Source organism: Amblyomma maculatum, chromosome 8 (genome assembly GCF_055883805.1).
Source record: "Amblyomma maculatum isolate TAMU_Amacu chromosome 8, ASM5588380v1, whole genome shotgun sequence".
NCBI classification, from domain to species: domain Eukaryota; kingdom Metazoa; phylum Arthropoda; class Arachnida; order Ixodida; family Ixodidae; genus Amblyomma; species Amblyomma maculatum.
In genome coordinates this window covers 128,592,417-128,618,197 of record NC_139351.1, presented here as the reverse complement: position 1 = coordinate 128,618,197, position 25,781 = coordinate 128,592,417, and the positions used below count along the sequence as shown (strand labels likewise).

The window sequence follows — 25,781 nt, the reverse complement described above, 5'->3', positions numbered from 1 at the left end:
GTCTGACTTCCACCTCCAGAAATGCGGCCTCGATTCGGCGGCTATTATCTACAAGCTTCGGTCGCAGCCAGCGCGTCCTAGAAACCTTTGTACCGGGCTGCACACGCAGGCACAGCGCCTGACTTGTGTTTTCCTTTCTTTTTTCACTGGTGGTGTCAGAACCGAAGCATGGGAAAGCGCGTGCTTTTGTTTATCAAATCCAGTGCGTTAGGTGGCAGCTTTGATTCGTGCACCTCACTTACCGAGCACACAGTGGTACTGCATTTCCAGGTACTTGAGCGTGCCTGGACATGGGTCCCCGAACAGACTGCTGGAGACATGCGTTCCGCAGCTGGACTTGTGTGCGCACCTGAAAGAGAAGAAGAGGGATATAAGCACTGAAACGACAGTCCATTCGGCTCCGCTTTCGACATACACTATCAAGCCGCAAAGGACTAGATTGATTTATAGGGAAGGGAAAGGCGCGGTAACTGTCTCACTTGTTCTTTGTGGACACCTCAACCGCGCCGTAAGGGAAGGGAGGAAGATGGGAGCGAAAGTGGAAAGAGAGAAAGAATTTCGACCACCTGGGGATCTTTAACGTGCGCTTACATCGCACAGCACACAGACGCCTCTTCGTTTCGCACGCATTCCATTAGTGCTGCGTAAATTTTTAAATGCTTTTAGCGAATAAATGCACATTGAATATTGCATCGAACAGTTCATGTGCGTCGCTAGTTCATGTACGGCGAGAGGGGAATAAATATTACTGCAAAGGGCTAGACGGGCTACATGGAATTCGCATTGCCACAACCTAAACTCCCTTAACAAGCAATAACTCCCGTAAGGCGTTATTGCAGTTATCGATAGCTTGTGCCCTTTTCACGGACTAACTGATCATTGCGCGAGCCAAATGGTGAAATAAGTCATGTTTTATCGATTCTAATGAATAACTGTAATCAATTTTAACCATTACAAATACTTGATTAATTATTATAATTAACAATTAAACACGTATAACTTATAATAAATTATAATGGTTTGCTCCCGTGACGCTAACGTAACCCCTTCAGAGCCACTATACTTTCTGTTCTTCTGTTCTGGTACCGGAGTTATACTCGAGCGGATGTGGCACGCAATCATGCAAGTGCTTCGGCGTTGCGTGTCTAGACGCCCTGACCGCACCTGCCCCCGTCCGGCACTCCGCTCCGCTCACCTGTCCTGCATGATGAGGAACGACTTGTAGGACATGCAGTTGACGCTCCAGTCGAGCCGGCCGAAGTCGTTGCAGATGCCGATGCTGAGGCGGCCATAGTTGGCGCGCACCAGGTGGATCTGGTAGTTCTCCGGGCACGAGATGTTCAGCTCGCGGCCCTCGCACGTGTACTCGGTCGTGTAGCGGATACGCTCTGCGCCAGAGAAGGAGGAGGAGGACAGATGGGATATAGATCGATGAGCCGATGTATAAAAAGCCCCCAGGTCGCTCTTAAGAGAAACGCGCACATCATACGTACGAAAATAAGTAGTCATTCGTTAGTGTTCATCTGTCGCATCCGCATGCCGTGGACGTAATGAAGGATGTTCGATGAATCGGCGATGTAGATCGATGAGCCGATGTATAAAAAGCCCGCAGGTAGCTCGTCACACGCACACAAAATAAGCGGCAATTCGATAAGTATTCATTTGTCGCACCCGCATGCCGCTGGCGTATAGGAAGGATGTTCGATGAATCGGCGCTATTGTTTCCAAACGTTTCGCGGAACTACGATGTCCAGACATTTGCGTTCACATTACCGTTATAATGCTGCCGCATTAATAGAGAGTTTTAGTGTGCTGCGATCCGCCACCGTGATCCGCCGCCGCGCGTTCCACTGCGCATGCCCAGATCTCCTTGACGCCGATAGATGGCGCCACATACTGAAAGCCTGCACCAAGATCTGCCGCGTCGGGGCGTGCGCGCACCGCACCGCCCGCGCGCTACGGTAGAGGGTCACGGTAGCTTGATCGAGGCATACTAAATGCGTCGAATAAAGATAAATCTAGAACGCTAGATTTAGAGACACGGACTGCCGTAAGTGTCGCATTTGTTATGCATCGTGGGGGATATAGATATTACGATTGCGAGAGGACTAATATCCCGGGTCTTCCTCCGTACTCTTGCTTTATCCCCGGCAATCAAGTCGAAATTAAGGTACAGAAAAAAACAAAAGTATATATATCCCAATCGAAGAAACAAATCTGGATCGTTCCACACGAACTCTTTCTCTTCGCTTAATTAACGCTGACAGATCGTTTTGTTGCTCAATACGCAATGATTGTCGCCGCGTCGGTACTTTCGCCCACGACTCAGCGCAGCGGCGTCGATCACGACCTCCGAAGATCCCTGGACGCGATTGCGCCCATCGAGGAGGAGGAGTGCGCTGCCGCTCGCGAGTCTCGCTGGACGGCGCAGCCGGGTTGTAATTACGCCACCAAGAGATTCCCCCTCCACGTACTCCGCTACACATCGCCGCTTCCTTTCTGCTCGTGAAGACGGAGCGATGAGCTCTCCTTCTACCGCAATGCGTTGGCTCCGCGCGCATTCCGCGAGAACTGAGGCAGCAACGCGAGGCTGGCGGCGGCTTGTGTTGATGGCCTACTTGAAGGCTGTCTGCCTGAAATCATGCAACGCCGAAGAAGCTATTCGATATGCGCAGATGCGAGCGTGCTGTGGGTTTAGTGCAATCGCGTCGGCATTGGCCAACACAGCAGCGTTATGGGACATACTCTTGGCGAAGTATTTTCAACTTTCTACCTCGAATTCGATCCCACGTAAAAAATGTTCGTTCACATCCGCCGATATATGCCACACCCTCGGCTCTGCGAATACATTTAAAGTTAGTAAGGCTGAATTGAATAGCCCATGCATTTCAAAGGTATACAGGGCTGTATATTGGCTAATGTCTGCTATATAGGGTACTGTGGCAACGCTGAGTTTTACGTGGTGCTGAGAGGACTGGCTTTGCGCGCTTACAGCATTGAGCGGTGCAGACTGAGGAGCAAGCTAGCCCCGTTGGCTCCGGCGATTAACGGTAAGGCTGCGGTTAGCTCTCCGCGTTCGGTTTTCGTTACTACGAACACCCCACCCTTTGCTCGTACTGCAGACAGGGACCGTAGTCCCCGATGCTAGGCCGGTGCACGCGATTATTGTGATTCAATCAACATAACCGCGCCTTTGCATGCGCCGTTCTGTCGAAGCCCCCGAACGATCGGACGGATCGAGTGAGAACTTGATTTGCTGGCCGCATCGGCAAAACAACGCGAGAAGGCGGAAGCCAAAGCGCGATCGGAACTGATCACGAATGTGTATACGCGATCGTTGCCAGCCTCTCAGACTTCCTGAGCATTGTTGCGCCACGAGGGATAATGTATGGGTGTCCTGTTTCTCGTACCAGGCAACGACGCATATAAGCTGAGAAACCCTCACTTATCTCGCACCGAACGATCGAGTCGGGACGAAATGGCGCACGGGTGTATACGAAGTATGCGGTGTGAACGCCGGCGAATATATAGGCAACGTTCTGAACTCACGCGATTTACAGGCGGCGTCATCGCTTCGGCATACGTTTGAGACCAGTCATAATCTCAATCCTCACATCCGCGGCATCATCGTCAATGGTGGGTCGTTTAGTGGAACCGCTCGCGAAATTGTTTCTGGGTCATCCCCTGTCCGCCTTTTCTCAGCAAATTACAAAAACGGTGTTAAAGGCCGCGAGGTCTTGGAAAAGTCCTATAACCTCAAGGTTTCAGGTTTATTCACGAAATTCTGGCGTGTTCTTCAGTTTGTTTTCCTCCATGACTCCGTTCCGGGCCACGCGTCTCAAAAAAGACGCCGCCGACCGCTAGGGGCGCGTGGAGCGTGACAACTTGACCCCATGTCGATTGCCCGCTCCTTCAAAACGCGTCTTGCCTCTGCTGCAGCTCCTGCTACTGCTGTCTTCCGTGCGCGCAACAACATTAGGGTGCTCATTGAAATCCGGTTGGTACGCGCGAAGCACGCGCGCTGCGCAGACCCATCGTCCGCTATCTTCCGCGCTAAAGAAGAACAAAACGAAACCGCAGGAGCGGTGAAGTTTGACGAGCGCGCTCCGTGCATCTGCCCCGCTGTTTTTGTTCTTCTGTCGTGGTCGCGGCTGTGTCTGCGCACTCTTGACAGGTTTACCCACGCTCCCGCCGGCCGGCCGACGCAGTACTGAGAACATCGCGGTCACCCAGCGGGCCGCCTTTTGAGTGGCGGCGACCGTTCGAAGCGGAGTGACTTCTTCCCCAAAAGGCGTTCGACCTGCGCACGCACGGCCAGTTGCGTCCATTGGTCGCGCGGCGCGCACATAGAACGAGAACCGTGTCGGCGCGCGGTCGTCCCTTTTGTCTGGAATTGAGAGAGACCGGTCGGCAGCCTCCTGTCATCGTTTTGTGTTCGAGGGCGAAGCATGGTTTAGAGACAATGAAAGGGGTGAACAGCTTCCCCCCCCCCCCCACACACACACACACTTTTTATTCGTCTTGAGTGACGTGTGTTGTTGTTTGAGACTGCTTCGAACGGCGCCCGCCAAGTGGCCGAGCGCGTCTAAGATCGCGGTCACATCGAAGAGCCGTGTCGGCCTCGCCACTGCTCCACAGTTGCGTTCACTTCGCCGATGCGCCTGCCTCCCAGTTGATCGCGCTCAGCACAGCGACAGAAGAAAGTTCTGCATTCTGTTGTAACACACAAACACATATAGCGTACCTACGTGTGCCCGCCAAGCATAAAATAAAAGCTCCTTGCGGAGCTTAAGCTGCGATAACTTCGTGCCGTGCACCGCACGCGACTTCCAGCTTCATTTCTAATTTCTCGCTGATGTCTGCTTTTCACGCCCTTTTTGTAATGTGAAGGAGATCCCTAACAAGAAGGGTGTGCGGGTAGAGCACGCCATGTTGTTCCCGCTTGATAACACGACCACAGTTCTGAGCCTGCGACCCCCAATCCGGGTCCCTCCCACTAAAAGCGTGCTGCATCATAGAGGCGTCAGCTGAGCGGCATTTAGAAAACTTTAGACGAGTACGCTACGCTAGTACCACCGGATGGCGGCGCACCTACCGGCCTAGGATAGCTTCCTGTATGAACCAGAGGCTCCTGCCTCGTCTCGTTGTCGTGATTGGCCAACGGTCAATCATTAAGCGTTGCTAGTATACACGCCGACAGTACTGCACAGTTTTGTCACGGACTCGTTTCGTTGCCAGTTCGCACAAGGCTGACGTCGGGAGCGCGAAGCGTCACCACAAACGCTAGCAGCAAGCAACAGCAGCATCAGGGATAGCATCAAGTTGGATGAAAGGGGGCACCCGTGCTGCCGCGCAGCGGGGCGCGCGCGACGTTTTCGCTAATTGTTAAAGTCATTAGGAACTTCAGACGCGCGTCGCGCCCGACGTATACTCTCGCTCCCACATCGCGCCTCCGCCACGCCCGCTAGACGGCGCACGCGTCGAGGTAGGGAGAGGTGTCTGGCTCCAACCGTCACGTCGTCTGCTCATCACGTTAACTACACGCGCAGGAAAAACGTCAATCGAACGTGCTCACTCGCAAAGCAATGCGGCACAGACACATGCACGCAAGCGCATAAAAAAAGAAAACGCAGACACAAGCACCCGTTTTTCTCCCATCGTGCAGAAAGTTCCCGCGCCTTGCAAATGACCTCGACAAGATGAGGCTTGTGAGCTTCCATTCAGGCACAGGCATAAAAAAAAAAAAAGAAGAAGAAAAAAAAAGGGACGAGCCCGACGAAAAAAACAAAAGTTGCAAAAGGTTTTGCGACAGCGTGACGTAAGTTGAGAGACACGCAGAGAGAAACTTGGATTAGAGAGCTTCGGCGGATGCACACGAATTTCCCCGCTCCGGGCAACGGAAGGAGTAGATAAAAAGACGGTTGTTAGGATAGACAGGAAGATGAGGAAGAAAGAATACGAATAAAAGCGCAAAACAAAAGTAGAAAACGCTGGAAGTCTTTACCTCTGCCCAACTGGGGTGGCCTTATTGAATAGTTGGGTAGGGAAACTGAAACAAACGAAACAGAACAAAAAAAAAAACAATAATAAACGGAGGCAAAACATACCGTGAGACGAGTGCTCTGGAATAATTTAACAAAACAAACACACGTTCAACACCATTCAAAAAAGAAACACTGACGATATATATAGACCTTAACAAACTACTACACCAGGTCAGATCATTAGCCTGCAGGCAAGTTTTCTTTTGTGCACAAGTTCGGGGTGGGGGGTGGGGGGGGGGGGGGGGGTTGAATGGGTAACACGGGAAATGGAACAAAACTCACGAAAAAGTGTCGCTCCCCCGCGGTGCCTCGTGTCATTTAGACAACTGCGCTCAACAGACCTGTTACACGTTCGTTTCGCCTGTCGCTGGTAGAAGCGTGGTTGCTAAGTTACTCTTTTTGTGCTCGCAGAGAAACGTTACAGAGAGTAGGTGTACACTGCGTGACGAGCGGAAAGTCGATTGCAGTTGGCCACTGCCGTCGTTAATCAACGCCTGTGATTTGCGTAAGAAAAAAAAAAAAGAAGCTTCTAGCTCGTCAATCTGACACATAAAGGGAACACGATGTAGGTACTGAGACGCTGTTTATTTGTTACATGAAGTTAACTGCACAAATGCGAACTTCTCTTCCGTTGCTATTTGAGCTCCACAGGAGGGAGGGGGGGGGGGGGGGGGGCAAATGCCCCGGAGTTAGCGCATATCCAATTACAGCAGACACTCTGACAGCAAAAATGATGCACAGTTGTCCACACACACACACACACACACACACACACACACACACACACACACACACACACACACACACACACACACACACACACACACACACACACACACACACACACACACACACACACACACACACACACACACACACACACACACACACACACACACACACACACACACACACACAAAACACAAACACGTGGTAAAATAGAACACTCTTCAATAGCGGTAGTAAAGTAAGTTCGGGGAAGGTAGTAATCCCTAACAACAGAATGCATTCGTCACGGGACGAAATCGTTGCTCTTCCAGTTGTGTTTCGCTTGAGTGGTTTAAGTCAAAATCCCAAGCGGACGCTTAAATTCTTCGCCAGGCAGGACAAAATGTCGGGAAACATTTGGTTCATGACATAAAGAAACAATGGTCTACGCTGGTCCTGTAGGGCTTGCAAGGCTCCGCCACAGGCACTCCAAATATTACAACTATGAAGCTAGGAATTATGCAGAAAAAGAAATAGCCCCAAACCACGTATATGACTTGAGTCCAACAAGTTACAGCTGTCTAGAGAGGCGACGTGCGAATGAGCACGAACGCCCTAAAGATAGTCAAGCGGAAATGAGCCTACGCGTAAAACTTGCACGTTGAGATAAAGCATTTATTTCCCCTAAACTTTACATTAACACCATTCTCGCATAGAGTTGGTGATTAATTTTATCTCGCCCTACATCATCTGATATTGATATGCTACCCGTCCTGGTTAGCTGGTGGTAGAACGACTGCCCGGACAGGTATTGTCCAGGCTTCGGACAAATTTTTTAATCACGAAGGTTACACAAACGCTGTATATGTATGGCTTTTCTTTGTAGTCGTATGGGCTGCGCTTTGGTGGATGTTAATGATCAATTACTACCTTATTGTAAAACTAAAACGTGAGCGAAACGCCTCTCAGGAGCGATGAACACATCTGTAATGCTGTCGATTTCTTTAAAACCACAGCTCTAGACAGAGTGGCTATATTTAGATTTATACAACCTCATCATTCTTTGAAATCAAGCAGCATATATATATATATATATATATAGAGAGAGAGAGAGAGAGAGAGAGAGAGAGAGCTTGCGACATGCCGCAGTAAACTTAATTGTTCTTTCGCACGTGCACGCCGTGTGTCCGAGAACACCATAAAGTAGTGGACAAGACGCAAAAGCGGATCACAGTAAAGGATAAGGAACGCTCGTGGCAAAGGTATCGGAGCGACATGACCGATAAGCGCTTCCTCAAAGGCAGCCATCCTGTGCCTCTTTCTAGCGCCAGCAATCCGACGCGGCAGCAACGCGGGGCTAGAGACGCGCCAACTGAGCCATCCGTTCTTCTGTTGACTTCTACAGAGTCACACGATGCAGATATCGTTCCTTGGGAGTGCTTATTTTCTCTACTACACCCCCAATCGCATTCGGCTCCGATCAATGTTTGGGCCCGCCGAGACGCACGAGCGATCAATCTGTCTGCGTGCAGATCGGTGCCTTCGACTGCAGCAGCGGCAGGTGTGTTCTATCCTATCGGTGCATCACCCAGCTGACACGTGTTCCTAAACACACGGCGGGAGCTGCTGGTGACGGCCGAGTCTCAGGATAAGCAGGAGCGAATGCCGCCCAGACGACAGTTCCAGGTTGCGGAGAAACGCTAATACGCGGCGCACGTGTGGAAGGAGAGAAAACGCGCGCAAGAAAGGGGCACGAAGCGCGCGGTACAAGACGCGCGCTCGGGGCGCGCCAACCATCGATCAGAAGCAGCGCGCAAGGCGCTGCTCGGGTCTCGCTTGCGGGCTTGAGAAAAGTGGGCCACCTCGGGCCTAGCATTACAGAGTGCCGTTACTGGCGGCGCGTATGCCACGGCTCGAGGCGGGGGAGGAGTTGCGCCGATTTCACCGCGATATCGCGAAGGTCGCTTCGTTGCGTTCTCGAACGTGCCGAGCCGCGACTCGGGAGGGTGAAGCAAGCAAGCGCAGATCGCGGTCAACCAGCCAGGGTCCGCGACCGGTCTTCCGCCCAGTATGGCGGAGCGCAAAACTAGGCACTGAGTTTTATTGCGAAAGCAATACTACTCGCACTTTCAAGCCGTCGCGTGACCCAGCCGCAGTTACGTCTTACCCACGTGACGCTGTGACGTCACACCCCACGTGACACGCGGGCTGGCAGGAGCTGCCAACTTGGGTCTCTCGTTTCACATGGGACGGTTATGTCAGAATCAGCCTGCTAGGACCCTGGCATTCACGTAACCCCTATAGGCCACTAAGGCACGTTCATACGGGTTGGTTAAAGCGGGGCTTTATATGTGGGCTGAGGAAGAAGAAAAAGAGGGGAAGAAGAACGCTCGGTCACCCGCAGCTAATGCTTTCGCTGAATATTTGGTTCAGCAGCGTTGAACCCTTGTAATTTTTTTTTTTTTTTTTTAGTTCTGTCGGCGCCCTGGGTCTCTTGCCAACATCAAGAAAAATGCCTTTTTTGAAAAGTAGTACAGGTCGTACAGCTTTCCACAAGCTCCAGCGAGTCACAATCGTACTCTGCGTTGAGTAGTCGAGGAAGGCTTTGCTGGCCGTGTTGGTGAGGTCAATGCAACGCGAGCTAGCTAGCAAGACTGGCTCGCAATAAATCCATGTCACTTATGAGGCAGTAAAGAGTACTTTTAGTGGGAAAGCCCTAGTCCGCAGCCTACCATCCCGAGCAAAATCTTGTTTTGCTTGTGGAGCGGCACTAACTGTGGGGGGGGGGGGGGGGGGGGGGGGGGGGGGGGGGGGGGTGCAACAGGTGCATAGCAACGCTGCATAGCAATGCACCTGTAGCAATTGCATAATAGCTGCATAGAAACGCGCTGTCTCTGCAACGGCAAGTCGCGCAGCCAATCAACAAAAGAAGAGACTTAATTGCTGACAAATGTGCGTCTCATTACAACCAACTCCATACGGTAGGCAACAGAAAAGAAAAAAAAAACTGTGCAGCACAAAATGGCTTTCTTGCATTGGAATTATGGCCAAAATTATCTGCATTCTTTCCCTCCCCATGGCACAAGGCATTGGGTGAGATTTTGCTAAAGAAGCACTTTCACCACTGACCACGGGCATTTCACACCTTTGGCAGGCATTCAGAAACACTTCAAGTAATCATCGCTGCGCCACTCGGGCGCCGATTACAAGGGTTGGGAAAACGTCCTTGCAGCTGAGCAAGTTGTTTCCCAACGCCGGCACTACGTGCGCGGAGAAGAGCGCATCCGAAGAGCCCCGTTACATTTTCCGAACCAAACAACCGCCGGCACAGATAGAGAAAGCGAAAGGGCGCAGCTAACACAAGCGCGGGCGGACCCGGCATTCCAGCAAAGCACTCTTTTCCTCCTCCCCACTCCCGTCTGACGGCGGATCGCTTCTCCTTCTTTTCCCACCGCTTGTAGGCGAAGTGCCGATTGTGCTTGCACGCCGCGCCTGACCCAGAGCGCGTCGCAGGCGGACAATGCGCGATTGTTGAGGCCCGCGCGGCGGGAAAAACCGATCGCGCGGCCGTTTATCCACTTTGCCCCCCTCCCACCGCTCTCTCGTCGGATCGAGGCAGCAGCAGAGGAACCCTCGCCGTCTCTCCGAGATCGAAAGCGCAGGCTGGTCGATGGCTCGCCCAAGCCGCGTGCGGGTAGCCGTAGAGACCTACGGTGCATCGAGAATTTGGGAACGCGGTCGCACAGCGTCTCGAGAAACAAGCCGTCGTAGGAGGGGCGAGAAAGCCTTTGGATTCGAACGAGGGCCGCGTACGTCGGCTCTCCCGCATTGTTTACGCGCGCGAGTCTGGGATAAATCATTGTACGGCCTAGTTCGCGTCGAACTCCGCCGGTGCCCGGGCGTTCTCCGGATCTCGCGTAAGGTCTGGAGGCTCAAGCCACCTGCAGCCTTTTCCTGTCGCAAGGATTTTTGCGAGGGCTTTGCGGAGAAGAAGGAGGAGGAAGAGGAGGAATAACTTTATTTGGTGTCCGGCAGGGTTTAACGCGACCGGGCTAGCATGTCGGAGCATCGAGAAATCTTGTCTCTTCACCGCTACGAGGGCCTGCTGGACGGGCCAGAGTTGGTCGTTTAGGCTGGAGCTGCGCAGACCGGCGAACCACCTAAACGAGAGGGTTTCGGCCTGTCATTTGTGCCTTGCACAGACAGTTTTTGCGCCGATGCTAGCCACAGGAATCCCCTTGACGCACTCGCCATCATAGTCGGCGTGGCACGTCATAAATGTAGATTCTCAATGTCAACTAACGCCAACGTTATTCAGGTTCACTCAAGCAGAATTGGGCCTGCGCAGTACACACGACTCTCGAGATGTGCGACCTTATGCACAGCAGCGATGCAGAAGAAGAAGCTGGGGTGAAGTGCTTGACCGTCATCAGGGTCCGTTTATCGTGGAGAATGGCATCTTTTGCAAATCACGGCCACGTCACCGTCAACTGACTCTGCTGCATGCGGTTCGTCAATACTCATCGCTCATGCCCGCTGACCATGTGACCTGTTCCGGTGGCTCTTGGTTCGAGGGGCGTTGGCTGGACATTTGACTTTGCAAGGCATCACAACCTCGTTTGATAATACGCCGCCAGGTAATGTCGTTGATTCGTGGAAGGCCAAGCATGGAGCTAATAAGAACTCCACGACTTCTTCAGGCTCAACACTTCGCTTCGCCGCTTTTCAAGTAAACCTGCCCCATTTAAAAGACCGGGCCTTGCGAAACCTGCGTCCAAGCACTTTCACAACAGCATCGGCAAGCAGTCGGAAACAGCGTGAAAAGGAAATGAAAGTGATAAAAAAAAAAAGGAGAAAGAGAAAAGGAAAGCACCCGGTGACAGTCATGGGAACATAAATCCACGCGTGCCGAATGGCACACGCACGGCGAAGACCGATAAGGAAATGGTAGGGGGGACTGAGGCAAGTGCCGGCGACGACATGCGAATAAAAGGGCTCGCGATCACCGACGCCAAGAACTTACCAGGAATCGAAACTTGGGAGAGAAAAAAAAAAAAAAGGCAGAAAGGATTGGCAGCGCGGGTGGCGGCTGCAGCAGCGCGCACCTCTCCTGAGGAGTCGGTCGCGCTCTTACGGCTCATTTCCTGGCGCGCCTTGGCTAAGCCGGAAATTAATGGGCGGAGAAAAGAGGAGAGTAGAGTGCGAAAGAGAATGCGGACGCAGTCGGAAGAACTACCACATCGGCAAAGCGAGCGAAGAGCTCGCGTTTCTGGGAACGCGATACGCCCGCCGCCGCACCTCCCAGGCGGCGCTGCTATCGCCAGAAGTAATCAGTAGTGCCCCGAAGTTCTCGAAGACGGAGGAGCGCATGCCTCCAAGACGTCGACTCCGGCCTACGCCGTAGAAAATGAAGGGGGCAAAGAGACAAACGAGAGAAAGAGAGGGAAAGCAGGGTGCGCCGAGCACGCAGCGGTTCGGAAGTGGCGAATTAGCAGGGAATCTGGACACCCCACGATCTTTCAGCGGAGGAGAAGCGACGCCTATCTCCGCCGGGTCATCATCGTCGCCGCGTGCTCCCGTATGGAGGGCGGCGAACGATAAACCCGGTTCTGTGCGCTATTCGCCAAAGCTGATTCCATTCCATTAATCCATTGCCGACGAGCACTGCGTACGCGTGGGCGTTAGCTATAGAGATGCAGCCGGCTCCGGCACACTGAACAGCGGATTTCTAATTTAAGCCTGCCCCAGACATTTTTCTTTCGATGGGAGGGGAGGCCTCCTTGGAGAGAACTTTCCAGTAAAAAGCGAGCAAAATCGAGGACAGAACGAAATGACTCGAAGATGCCTTAGCCGGAAAGTCTGAACATCGATGGTTTCGTGGCTAGGACAAGTCCCCTCAGAAATGCATCGTTGTCTTAGACCTCCTAGCACTCGACATAGAACAAACTCCGCTGAACTTTGAACGCAGTGTGATCATCAGCCCGAGTACTGGACTCACTTCGTTCGGACAAGGATCATTTGCACGTCGTTCACGCTTCGCCCGTATATACATGTACCACAGTAAATGAGCTCCTTTGCGGGGCCGCTTGCGCGCAAACACAATTCATTTCAACGGTGCCGACGACAGCAAGTCGATGGCCCGACGGCGGTCCGTGTGAACCGCACGCCAAAACACAATGCCTCTCCCCAGGGCAGACCCGTCCTCTCTGCTTGTAGCCGTGCAATTTCGGTGTGCCCGGGACAAACACTGCCTCCAATCGAGATAAGATCAACAAATAGCGGACGAGCTGTGGCTGACGTCAGTGAGCAACAACGAGCGCCACTAATTTGGACGATAAACAAAATCGGCTGACTCCTTTGCCTGTGCGCCGATCCGAGCTGCTAACAAAGCGATGGAGAGGCTTTGCGGGCAAACACCGAAGATGCCATGCGTCACCCATTCTTTCGGGTCCTTGTCTGGCTTGGCGTCAGCAGGCAGAACGTTAATCTGGGCTGTAAGCCTGCGGGGGCAGTGACGGCCTTTGTATTGGCTCTTTTCCTTTTCAACAGGAAAGCGACCACTAACTTGAGGCACGTAAATATCACGGATTTTGAAGGCTCCCACCGAGACCATATGGGGCCAGCGGAAATATGCACTCAAACATTGATTGTGGAGAACTATTAAACGCGGCATTTCATATGCATTGATGCCAATACAATCGGGACAGTGCCTGGCCTGCGAATGCAGCCGAGGAAGGGTGGTGTGGTCGGAGGGCGGCGAACAAGTGCGCGCCACAGACGCGCTGTGTAGACATGTACACGCTGTCTCAACGCTGATGCCATATGTGTATAGGTGACGCTTATGCTAGCTTTTAGTAGCTGCAACACTGCCTGGCACACCTACAACTGTTTTTAAACGTGACGTTTAGGAGTGGAACTTTGACTCTATCGGCAATGAATGACCGTAAATATGAATTCATGTGTTGTGTAACTGATCAATAGTCATTACATGTGTAAACAAGAGCTGTACCTAGATTACAGCCCCGTCCTGCAGAAACCTGTATGCTCTCTTTTTCGTGTGTCACCTATACACAGCAATATGGCAGCAGCATTGAGACAGCGTGTACACACACACGCTGTCCTACACAGCCTACACAGCACGTTTGTGGACTGGCTGTAATGTAGGCACAGCTCTTGTTTACACATGTAATGACTATTCATCAGTTACACAACACATGAATTCATAGTTACGGTCATTCACTGTATACAGGTTTGTTCAGGACTGGCTGTATCTAGGCACAGGTCTTGTTTACACAGCTAAGGGAAGTTTACTGCAACAACTTCAAAATTGAGGACACGTGCTGATATACACACTGTCCATCAAACAATTACCTGCCCTTTTTCATTGCCAATGAGCCAGAAGTTCCACGATAGACTCCTAAACATCACGTTTAAAAATAGTTGTAGGTGTGCCAGGCAGTGCTGCAGCTATCATAAAGCTAATATATACATGATAACCTAACGTCACAGCGCAGGCGTGGCACTCAGCGCACGGCACAGAGATGTTATTTTCAAGTCTGCTTGCTGCAAAAAAAAAAAAAAAAAAAAAAAACCGCATCGCTAAGCTGCTTTATCAGACTGGATTTGCGACGTATACAGTATATGGTGCTGTATAGTGCCATAGTGGAAAGCTCTGGAGTAATTTCTACCACCGGGGGATCTTTAGCATGCACCAATGCATCGCGCAGCACAGTGACGCCACTTCGTTTCGCCTCCATCGAAACGCAGCCGCCGGAGATCGGGATCGAACCCGGGTACTCCGGCACAGTGGTCAGGCGTCTTACCACTGCACCACCACGGCGCGCGGCTCATTTGTTGGTAATAAACGTTTTAACCACCACCACCAGGGAAAATAACCGCGCGTCGCCGCGGGATCGAATCACGTCCGCTGTAATGTAAACTGGGTCATAGAAAACGGAAAGGCGCTCATCTGTCGCACATCTCCGTGGACACCTGAACGACGCTGTAAGGATTGATTGATTTATTTATAGGAAGGGAAAGGTGCGGTAACTGACTTGTTTTCTGTGGACACCTTAACGTAAGGGAAGGGAAGCGTCTTAACTACTGAAATCACACACCACACCGACACATTTTCGTTTCGCCTCCATCGAAGTCGGGCTCAAACCCGTGCACTCCGGATCAATAGTCGAGCGTCTTAACTACTGAAATCACACACCACACCGACACATTTTCGTTTCGCCTCCATCGAAATGCGGTCGCCGCAGTCGGGCTCAAACCCGTGCATTCCGGATCAACAGTCGAGCGTCTTAACTACTGAAATCACACACCACACCGACACATTTTCGTTTCGCCTCCATCGAAATGCGGCCGCCGCAGTCGGGCTCAAACCCGTGCACTGCGGATCAATAGTCGAGCGTCTTAACCACTGAGGCACCACAGCGGGTAAACGCGGTATGCTTTTTATATGCTTTATTTATTTTATATGCGGCCATCGCATGATGGATGACGTTACACCGTGACGACGTAAATGCCGCTTCTGTGCTTCGGGATTCATACCAGGAATTCCCCAGCGGTAAATATTTCGTTCCACGCATGCACAATACAGTCGCGCATGCGCACAACAAGAGATCGCGCTTCGGCAGGCATCATTCCCCCACTGGATTCCCCCAGGAGTGCCCCAGATGGATCAAAGTGAACAGAGAGCACTCCGCAAGGAGGCGGCACCGTGTGGAGTGAAAATTGCTCGTCGCCGAGAGGACTTGTGAACGCTTTCAAACTGTCCGCTTTTCTTAGGCTCGCAGAAACCACGGGGAGGTATAAAAAAAATGGAGAAGCAGAGGCGCGCTCTCTCCTCTCCATCGCTAGTCGCTGCACGACACAAGAATAACATCCGTCTCGCCTCCTCCGGACAAATTCGTCGAGAGACGTACGGGGCGCTGTAGCGTGTGTACACACAGATGCGGACACACACGTGGAGATGCAAAACGTAAAACGACGAGCGGAAATAAAACGAACCTCCAGGGGGCGCAAACGCGAGGTTTTCACAGAAAGCGCGACAGGCCGGGGACGTGCGAGGCCCGACGTCCCGCGGCGGACGTGACAGTCGGGCGAGGTCTTGACGCGCCACGAGAGGACGCTCGAAATGTTGAACTTGATCTTGAGCGCGAGAACGGCAACACCGAGTAGACAGCGCTGGCCGAGCTCCCTTATACCTCTCCGCCCCTTCCCCGAGAGAGGAACTTGCGCGGATTTTTTACGCGGCGTAGTGCAGCTGCCCCTTGTACGTACTCGCGCGTGTATGTATACAATCGAGAAAAAGAGGGGGCGCTGCAGCGCCACTCGAAATGACGTCTGGGTTTGATCGAATGTAAACTCGGCGCTCCTGAGAGCCATTCTGGCGATCCCCAGATCGTGGCACTCACCGCTGCCATTATTCTTTCGTTGTTTTTTTTTTTTTTTTTTTTTGATTCATGTAGCCAACGCGTTACACACGTTTCTTCAAAGCTGCGAGCCTGTTCCACTTTCCAATACCGAAGAAGGCGAGACGTCGGGCACTAGATAGCTCTACGCGATAGAAAACGCTCAGGTGTGATTGAGAGTAGAATGCGTCCCACACTCCGAAGTTATGGTGGACATGAAGCCCGTAGATAGTATCGAACGATATCGTCAAAGGCAATATATCCTGCCGGAAACTTTCCGAATATGTTGTAACGATTGCATGTACAACAAGAAGGTCAGACGACATGCGGGAAAAAAAAAAATTTGCCTAGTTTCTTCTGACCCGAGAACATCCATCAAATTGCGAAACGTGCCTACGACACACGAAGGCGGAGCTCTGCATGCGTGACCTCAGAGGCAGAATATAGACACTCATGTTTGTTCCTACCAGGAAGCGGGCACTGAATGAAGAAATATTTCCAAAAGCAGTTCCGAGTACAGCTCGTCGCGTCTTTATTCCCGTCACGAACACGCGGCAAATGCGCGTAAACGTGATAGCTGGCTTCTCTGCCAACGAACATTATCTCAGCATCCAACAGCTAAGTATACAAGGCTTGTATGGCGCGCGTGCACCCCACAAAAGAGCCTCCGCTCAATTTGCAAAGCAAATTTCTCCATACAGGTATACGTCAGAACCGATCCCCACACCACCAGTTAGCGAGTTGCGACGCGTGCATCAATGGAAACGTTTAAAAATGAATAGAAAGAAAAGGCAGCCGTCGGTCACAACCTAACGAGGCGGGCGACCTGTCGGCGAAAAACAGTCATCGCGAACTACCCTCCACCAAGCTTGTTTGCGCGCTGCGCTCGTCTTTCGAAAAATCTCGCCATGGGTCGTAGTGGACTACCTAAAGATAGAACACCTGGGAAACAAAACCAAAATACAACAAAGAAGCCCACTGCAGCGCAGCGACACGCGCGGCGTCGTCATCGCTCGAGCAGAACAGGCGCCGCTGCCCGTCTCCCTTGTTTGAGGCGCCTTCGCAGCAGCCGGCGCCGATGCCTGGCCGTCGTCGAGGCGGCGGCGCGCGGCGGCTAATTGCTTGCGAGCCAATGCACGACCCAAGGAACGAGCTGAGCACAAAAGCCGCGCTAAAACCGTGCAGTGGGGCGGAGGCCGGCGAGTTGCGCAGGAACGTTGCGTTCAGTCTCGGCAAAACGTTCGTTCAACGCATTTCTTCCCCGCGCGTGATGAGGCATTTCCGCGGGTTCTCATTCTATTCGTCAGGCACCCACCGTGCGTACGTGAGAGGTTCCTGACCTCATCATGCCCTCCCGGTTTCCAGCCCGTCATTGTGGGTGTTCACAGTGGCACCTCCGAATGCTCGCCAGTCATCTCAGTCCTCAGCATGCCGCGGTCCACTATTTCATAAACCAGCCAGAGCAATTAACCCGCGCCTTTTTGTTGCGCCGCCCACTTCTGACCTGTAGGTAGAAAAAAAACCGCGACGAATGCTGGAATGTGCATACCAAGAGACGCGCATATATCTACCGCGTTCGTTTAACAGACGTCTTCCGACCGGCAGAACAATGCCGCGAATCGCTGCACAGTACTAGTGTGCAGGAGCAGACCGAGACTCGTCCCGTGAGTGCATCGGCGGACGGTTAACTTTTCCGGTCGCATTCCAAACGCGCGCTCGGTTCTCTTATAAGCCAGCAGCCACGGAGCAAGCTGCACCGACTCGTGCCTCGTTCGCGCTCCGAGCGTGCGCCGACGCGACCGCGATGCGCTCTTGACTCATTTGCATCCGTCGATGGAGGAGCAGCCTCGTTCCTCTTCGCCGGAGGTCGCCGCGGTTCAAGAGGTGCGATTAGAAAAATGACGCCGCAAGGCCCTGCAATGCGAGGGTAAACGACTCGGGGACTCGTCCCGCCTGTGCGGCTATCAACGGGCTTGTTGTTGCTCGTCCACCCTTTTCCTCTGCCTTCGTCGGCCTAGCGTATTGATCGCGTCGTGCCGTGCGACTCTCGGCATGGGATTCGTATACATAATGCGCCGTGCGCTTATTGTGCGCGCGATCGTCGTCGTTGATAAAGCGAGTCTGGAGGCCACCGCGACGCTTGTGCAGTACGGAATATAATCCAGAATGCAAAGCCAGATCGATTTTTCTTGAAAGTTTAAACAGCCCCGAACCGCGAGGTTGCCAAGCTGATCCCCCCCCCCCCCCCCCCCCCCCCCCTCGGACCGGAGAATTACTCGCAGCGATAAGGGAAGCGCGAGGAGAGCGGCGCTGACAGCGTGGGACCGCGGAGAAATCGATGCGGGTATGTATCGAACAAAACTACAAAACGAACAAACAAAAAACCTGCATTTCGAAACCACCGCACGGAAGCCCTGTTTTATTTGAGCCCGTAGATACAATGCTCCGTTTGAGTTGGGGAAGACGTATTCGACTCGACGTTCGAACACGCACGAACCTAAGGACGTGCAAGCAGCGTTCAACCATATATAGACATAAGCAAACAAAGACACGTGTAAGAGAAAGTCGATGAAGAACGACGAGCAATGAAACATCTATTTAATGGTTTTGCTTCTGAGGACCGAAACGAAAACGCGGACAATTCAGGGCAACGCGGGCCGTTGCGGGCGACCTATATTGCATCCATGGAGTTAGACGGCATCGTTCTGCTCGCTATATACCGTAAAGCTGTGTTTATTCATTATGGAGTCAAGTCCTGCAGACGCGGTGCAATCCACGGACAAGGGGGCTGAGAGTAGATAGCATCGCTAGCCGCATGCACAGATCGTTCTTTCCCAGAGACGTCTGACGCGCCTTGGAGCGCGACGAACCGCGGCGTTCGGGGCAGTGATGCTGTGTATCCTAAAATCTGGGCCTCTGCAGTCTTGAAAGCTTTGTTACGCGTGCCTTCCGGCATTAAGGGAAGCGACGAAAAAAAGGAGCGGAAAAGAATGGAATAACACGCGTGACTGAAGTTTAACGAGCCGAAGCCACATAGTTTCCTGCGTGACCTTCGGGTTGGGGTACAGCCCCTATTAGTACATAGCATACACACACGTCTCAATTCCGCTTTTTTTCTAAGCCTCCTCGTAATATGTGATTTGTTACGCGCTGCGTGTATATGGGCGCCTAATACATCTATACACTACGAGGCGCGAGTCTGCAGCTAGGAAAAACGCGACCTTGGAATCTCGAACATGCGCTGGAGTTGTACCGGCATAATGAGCAGGCCGTTCCGCAGTGAGATTCATTCTCTTGCAGCTCTGCCCTTGTACAGAGACACTTGTTTCTTGCAAACCGGCACGAAGGGATCTGGCTGTAGTGACTAAGGCGACAATATCCGCAGACAAGAACAAAAAAAAAAAGAAAAAAAAAAGAGCAGAAAACGGGTGCCAGATCATATATAATGCAACAGGCCGGGACAGACACGCAACATGCGTTCTTGACATTCCCAAGGGACGACGGAGGCCCGGGTGTGTAGATATGGCGTCGCCCGAGAAAAGACAACAAAGGACAGACAAAAAGCGACTCTGGGGATATTGCGGTACGCGGTCAAACCTCGTGGCCCGTAAGCCGTGCAAAAGTAAAACAACTGGACACACGCGATACGGCTGCACTGATCGTGGCTATAGCGGCAGTGGCGATGGTTTTTCTGCGTCGAACGGAAGCCACAACCTTATCTAATCTATCGACCACTCCGTCATCCGAGCAGCTCCCTGTCACTTGCTGGAGCCAAAAGTCCCAAGCTCATGGCATCATTCAAAGCCACATACCACGGCAGAGACAGCAGGACAAGTCGGCAGCTAGGGCGAGACAAGGTCTCGGCTGACCCGCGACAACGTTGTATGCCGAAACCTATCGAACTACCTGTCCGATTCCCCTCACCCTGTGCTATCGGTTTCGGATACATGGCGCATTTCACGAGCGATTAGCTGCTCGCGTGTATACAGCGAGCCTGCTTTTAGGGACGCTCGCCGTATCATTGCCAGAGCCCGCGCCGCCGCCTGGCCTCGCGGGTTGTCCAGACGAATTGGAGCTCGCTTCATCGGCTTCTCTTAATACGCCGTCGGGGCCACGCGCCCTTTTCGAGTGGCCGCTCCTGGGGACAGGCGTCTACAACTTCGGAGTCGGATGTCGCGTTGCCGCGTCGGGCGAATAATCTGTCGAGACGGGAAAACAAGAAAACAACGCCGGCGGGGCCGACACGCCATTAACATATCTGTCTATGCGTACCGCGCCGCAGTTGTCACGGAACAGAGCGCGTGTCCACCCCACTCCCTGTGAGGCAATCGCTCGAAGAAAAACAAAGTTGCGGTTGTCACAAGCTTGCTAGAGAGTTGGTGAATAGTCTGTGGCGTGACGTTATACGGGAAAATGAGCCCGAATAAATGGCCCGGCTTCGTTACATGTGCGTGGAATGACCTCTGTTTTTGCTTCTGTCCTTCGGCGACCGATCGAACGAACGCAGTGCCAATTGGTCTTGCGCAACCGTTGCAATTGGTGCCTCCGGGAGCGCGACGCAGGCCCCGGTTGCCTTAACGACCGCCGTCTCCCATGCGCGTTAGGGGACACGGGGGTTCGGTAAACCGCGGCACGCGATGTATGCCCGTTCTTTAACGAAGAAGAAGCGCGGTGCGATTCCCCTATCAAGGCGAATTACATAACTGTGTAAGTTCTTAATTACTCGCAAGAGAATACAAGACAAGCCGACAGCAATCCGAGCTGAATATGAAGCTTGTCTATAGCGTGACACAATCTAGTATGATTTGTTGCTTTTTGCATTTAGCATCGCGCTATGTTCCGCTTAGAATTTGATCAGGTGGAGCAACGACATTTCTGCCTTCAACTATTAATTCTATACCTCTCAATTGGATGTCCACGTGATATATTACGATCAGATAAAATGGTCACTTGACTAAAGACGGAAGGGAATTGCTCACTGAATTATTATTGAAGATCTATGGAAATGTCTATAGAGTTCATCAAACTATTTGTCAGGCTGCGCGTCTAAAATATCACAGGAGCAATGATGTTAATATTTTATTATTTACGTTTTGTTTGTTTGCCTGGCTGCCGAGGTCCGCTGATTTTCACGGTCGACTGATATACAATGCGTTCACCGAAACGTTCCCCAACAACGAAGACCACCGTCGAAAGCTTGTTGATCCCCACGCAGTTTTGTATATATAAACACACTTGAAATTTCGCCGCTCACAGTGCATATACAAAACTGGCTCGTGACAAGCTTAGACCGAAGCCGTTAAGTTTCCCACGCGCGCGCCGCTGAACCAGCTTCCCAAGCAGCCCGAGTCCACAGCCATTCCTTCCAGCTGACCGCTCGCCACGTGGAAGCTTAATATGCATGCGCCTCCTGTCGCCTCGGTTATTTCGCCCTGGGGGCTCGTGGCAAGGAAGGAACCCAGGCAAAGAGCGCGAGCCAGCCAGCAACATTTAGACACCCCGACCGCCCTCAAAGCTACGGTGTTGCGAAGCTGCGGAGTCAAGCGCGAAATTGCCGCCGAGATTGCGAGTTCCTCCGCGTTCTCGCACCACGATCCGGGTGCATCGCGCGTGCGCGGCGGCCCTTTAGGCTTTCTTGGAGATGCAAGCTCTCGCAGCCACCTCCGATTCTCGTCGTAATATGTGATGCGCGCGCAGCGGTATATAGCGTTAGGAGGAGAAGACCGCGTGCTTCGCCTGCTAACACGGAGACCTCGTTTCTTTTTCCTTTTCATTTTGTTTTGTCGTTATTATTACCTGCGAAGCGCCGCGCGCAATGAGAACGCCGGAGCGGAAGCAGGCGAGCTCGGCAAGTCCCGATCCCCACTGCCGGTGGCAGAGAGGCCAAGTAGAAGAATAAGAGGACCAGCATATTACACAGCGGGCCCTCCGCCACTTCCTCCTCTGCGTCTGACGCACGCTCGACCCTTTTGCAAAAGTGTGCGGCAGCTTCGTGGCCGGCTTGGCCCATCTCTCTCTGCCTCATTCATTTCTTCCTTTTTCCGCCCCACTGGGAAAAAGAAGATGAGGCGCATATGCACGAGTCGCGTTAACTCGGCGGGGGAGGTTAATGATAAGCGGTTCCTCCAGCTTGGCCGGTGCTGCGCTGGGCTTCGCGCAGGCATCCGACCCGGCGGTGGTGTGTTTGAGAAAGAAGCGCTTCCTTGACACACTTTGCAGGCAGGCCAGTAAGACCGCGCCGAAGGCTCTTCCGGCGAGGCTGGCACGCGAGTCATACGCTACCTGCGTAGCAGCGTCCGTTTGTGACTGTGGGAAACCAACCTTCGGCGGGGATGGTGATGACCGAATGCGCGCCGCGCAGCAGAAAAAAAAAAAAAAAAAATAAGAACACGCCTTCCATCCGCAAGAGTGACGTTGACGTCCAAGACTCGTCTTCTCTCAGTAAATGGACGGGCTCGTGTCGTATGCGCATGCGCTATGCGCGCGCCCTTCTTCACTTTTGTTGGGACCCGCTTCGCGAAGCCTTCTTAACAATGGAGGCGAAGATGACTTTTTATTTTTGTTCGGTTGCTTGTCTGTGCGCGCGAGGAGGGGGTTGGGGGGGGGGGGGGGGGGGGGGGGGGGCGTAAAAGACGACCGCGTACGCTAATCGCCTCTGGATTGCTGTCGGCCGCCGAATGTTGTGTCTTATGCGGAGAGGCCGAATAAAACGTGACACGCTTCCCTCAGTCTGCCTCGAATTCGACCGCGCCCATAGAAACGCCTTTGAAAAACGCTCGCCGTCGGCAACGGAACGTGTTAGGACGCCGAGACCCGCCTAAAGAACGCCCGGATGATGTTATAGCTTAAACGTCTCGTAGCGAACAATAAGAAGAGCTGGGCGAAACTTAGTATGGCAGGTCCACCCGGCCGGTGAGTCACTGACGTAAAGAAACATGTGGCGGTGTGTGAGACAACAAATCTGCGAAATCATACTACGCAAAGGAGGGGAAACAATAAATGTGTTAAACATTTGAGGCTTAATATTTATTCAACCATTCACTACATTACTGCACGGCTTGGATTAATTCCTGCGCCGGTTAGCTAATTGTAATGCACTTGTACTAACTCGTGAACTCAACTCGGATGCAGTTTGAACTCGGAATGACTCCAGTTCATCGAAACAATTCGAGACGTTTTCACGGCTACCTACCTACAATGAATTCCTTCGTGCACCCGAGTCACAACTGACGGCGAATAAAATAAAGCGAAAAATAAACACTTCAACAATTTGTTTTCTACGTCGACAACCAACGGCAGTTTTTTTCTACAAGGCTAAGAACTCGTGAGGTGCTACAACTTCGCCAGTTCAAACGCGGTCAGTATGCAAGTGCTTTTTCTATCACTTCCCCACTTAAAACACATACCTTCGCGAACGTGATCGCACGATTTTTTCCCCCTGCCAAAATCCTTCTGGAGTGTGCTTTCGTTAGTGGCCGGGCCTCGTTCTCTGAGAGCTGCAGCAACGGCACTATGTAGCAATGCCCGCATTGGTGACTTTGTAGTCCCCTTAGGAAAACACAGAAGGAACAACAATAGCGACGACAAAAAGCCGGCTCGAAGTTTGCTCCGCTCGAAGCCTACTTCGGCTCAGTTCGATGCGTGCCCAGAGTGGCAACAACCCGCATTCAAGACGGCACGTCGTGGAGACGACGAAGCGGGACCGCTACGGAAAAAGACCGATTAAACTGAAACAAAGAAGCGAAGCAGGAAATAGGCGGACGAAAGGGAGGCGAAAGGTACGACGATAAAAGAACTGTGAGCCAGCATAACAGCAAACAAGAAAAGGGAGAAGAATGAAACGGAACAAAAACACCTCGAAACAAAAGCAGCATCTCCCACAGCAAGGCATCTCGAATGAAACGAGCAATAAAAATGAGCGTCCCAGTTCAGTTCTACCACCCTGCTTGTAGTTTCGTTCGCATTTGGTCCCGCTACTTTCGTTCAGACAGGCACAAAACGACCGAGACTTGGAAAAACGGCGGAGGTAAAAAAGAGGAGGCTATGCGGGCCCTGGGGAGATTGTGGGTGGTGAAAATACGCATGTAAAATTCGTCCGTCGTACTGGGAGTGCAGACGCTGACGTACAGTATCTATAAATGCTCCTCGAGCCGCCTTCGCACGGCGAGCGTCCGTGGGCCGCTTTGCCCCCGAGCAAAGGCACGTCTCGCGGCTGGCCCATCGGCCGTACGTGCCCGGCGAGGGAGACGGCGAATGAAAAGGCGGTGCGGGAGAGAAAGGAATACAAAAGGGGAGGAAAGGTTGCACCGACGAAGGAGTAGGGAATAACAACGCAAATTACAAGCAGCACATAGAGGGGCTTTTCAGCTCTGATCGCCACCAAAAAACAAAGAGGGAAAAAAAGGGGTGCAAGAACAGCAAAGGAAACGCGAGCGGTTTGGCAAGAGCGAACTCTTTGGGGAGAGAGTCGAGTAGAGAATGACGCGGGAGAGAAGTGGGAAGTGCGCTCTCTTCGACGCTGGCTGTGATGCGGGGGAGGGGAGAGTTTGACAAGCCGTGGGCTCCGGCCAGGACGTGCTCAGACTTGCAGCGCGGACGCGAGCTCGAGGTTTGTTCGCGACATGCGTGGCTTTCGAAGGCACAGCCTCGGCGAGGCTTGGCAGAGTGGTGCGAGGCGGTTAGCCAGGGGAAGTATAGTGTAGGGTTCCGGCGTCCGACTCCGCTTGGCTGACCGTGTTGCATTCGGAGTTGCGGCGTCGTAGTCGCATGCTATTCCCACCGCTTGGGCAACGCCTGTCCCATACAACAAGATGGCGCTACGCACGTGCGCTCCTGCCTCGCTTGTGGTGGCTTAGACGTGGTACCCCGCAAAACGCAATTAAAACAAAACAAACACAGGCCATGTGTTTAATCGATAATCGTCACGTGTACGAGGTACGCGCAGTTGCACGAAGTAGGAAGATTATACTCGTCTTCTCGCCGTGTTGCCGAGGCTATATTTGTTGGCGTTGCAGAAGAAATGCTCATTCGTTAGAGGTTATTTCAACACTAAAAAGCCGAGACGGAGAAGGCAGAACAAAAGCGAAGAGGCCGGAGCAATAAATACTGGAAATGGAAGCAATAATTGCGGATGTGGAGAGTGAGCGAGCTACGAAGCCTCTTATTTGCTCGAAGCAGTTTAATTAAAGCAGCTCCTCATTGCGGGTCTTATTTTCCACCGCGAGCCAGTCGCATTTATCTCCGTGTTTCTTTCTAATCGAGCTAATTTAAATGCGATAATTGCGCAACGGCAGCTGCTTGAAAAAAAAAAAAAAAGCACCAGGCACGGTGGTGAAATCGTGTACGCTCGAATAGGAACATGTAGGTAGAAACCATGTATAGACAAGACAGGTCATTAGGCAAGAACGTGCATTAGTGACGTCACGAATTAAGAAAGAGCTTTCGCGCGACGGTCTCTTCGCTGGTACTCAAAAAGGCCTACATTTGCTTTATTTTCAAACTGATATTTTCGTGCAAGCCCTCAACGAGCCTAGAAGAAAAAAAAAACGGGATCGGTACATCGAAACGAGAGGAAGAAGAGTGGTTTGGGTTTAGAGTGGATCATCATTTA

The 25,781-nt window shown here is 52.3% G+C and overlaps 1 protein-coding gene across 5 annotated transcripts in view; it reads right to left on the bottom strand.

Moving 5' to 3' along the window:
• LOC146182538 (latrophilin Cirl-like) overlaps positions 1-25,781 on the bottom strand; it is a 454,778-nt gene that overhangs the window by 37,647 nt on the left and 391,350 nt on the right. For 3 of the 5 annotated variants that reach the window (XM_084577655.1, XM_084577659.1, XM_084577656.1), the window contains exons 6-8: positions 6,005-6,049; positions 1,196-1,388; positions 243-349 (exon numbers count right to left, since the gene is read on the bottom strand). In XM_084577655.1, coding sequence (XP_084433781.1) covers positions 243-349; positions 1,196-1,388; positions 6,005-6,049 — 345 coding nt within the window. The remainder of the gene's footprint in view (positions 1-242; positions 350-1,195; positions 1,389-6,004; positions 6,050-25,781) is intronic. The other 2 variants (XM_084577657.1, XM_084577658.1) reach the window with 1 other exon arrangement.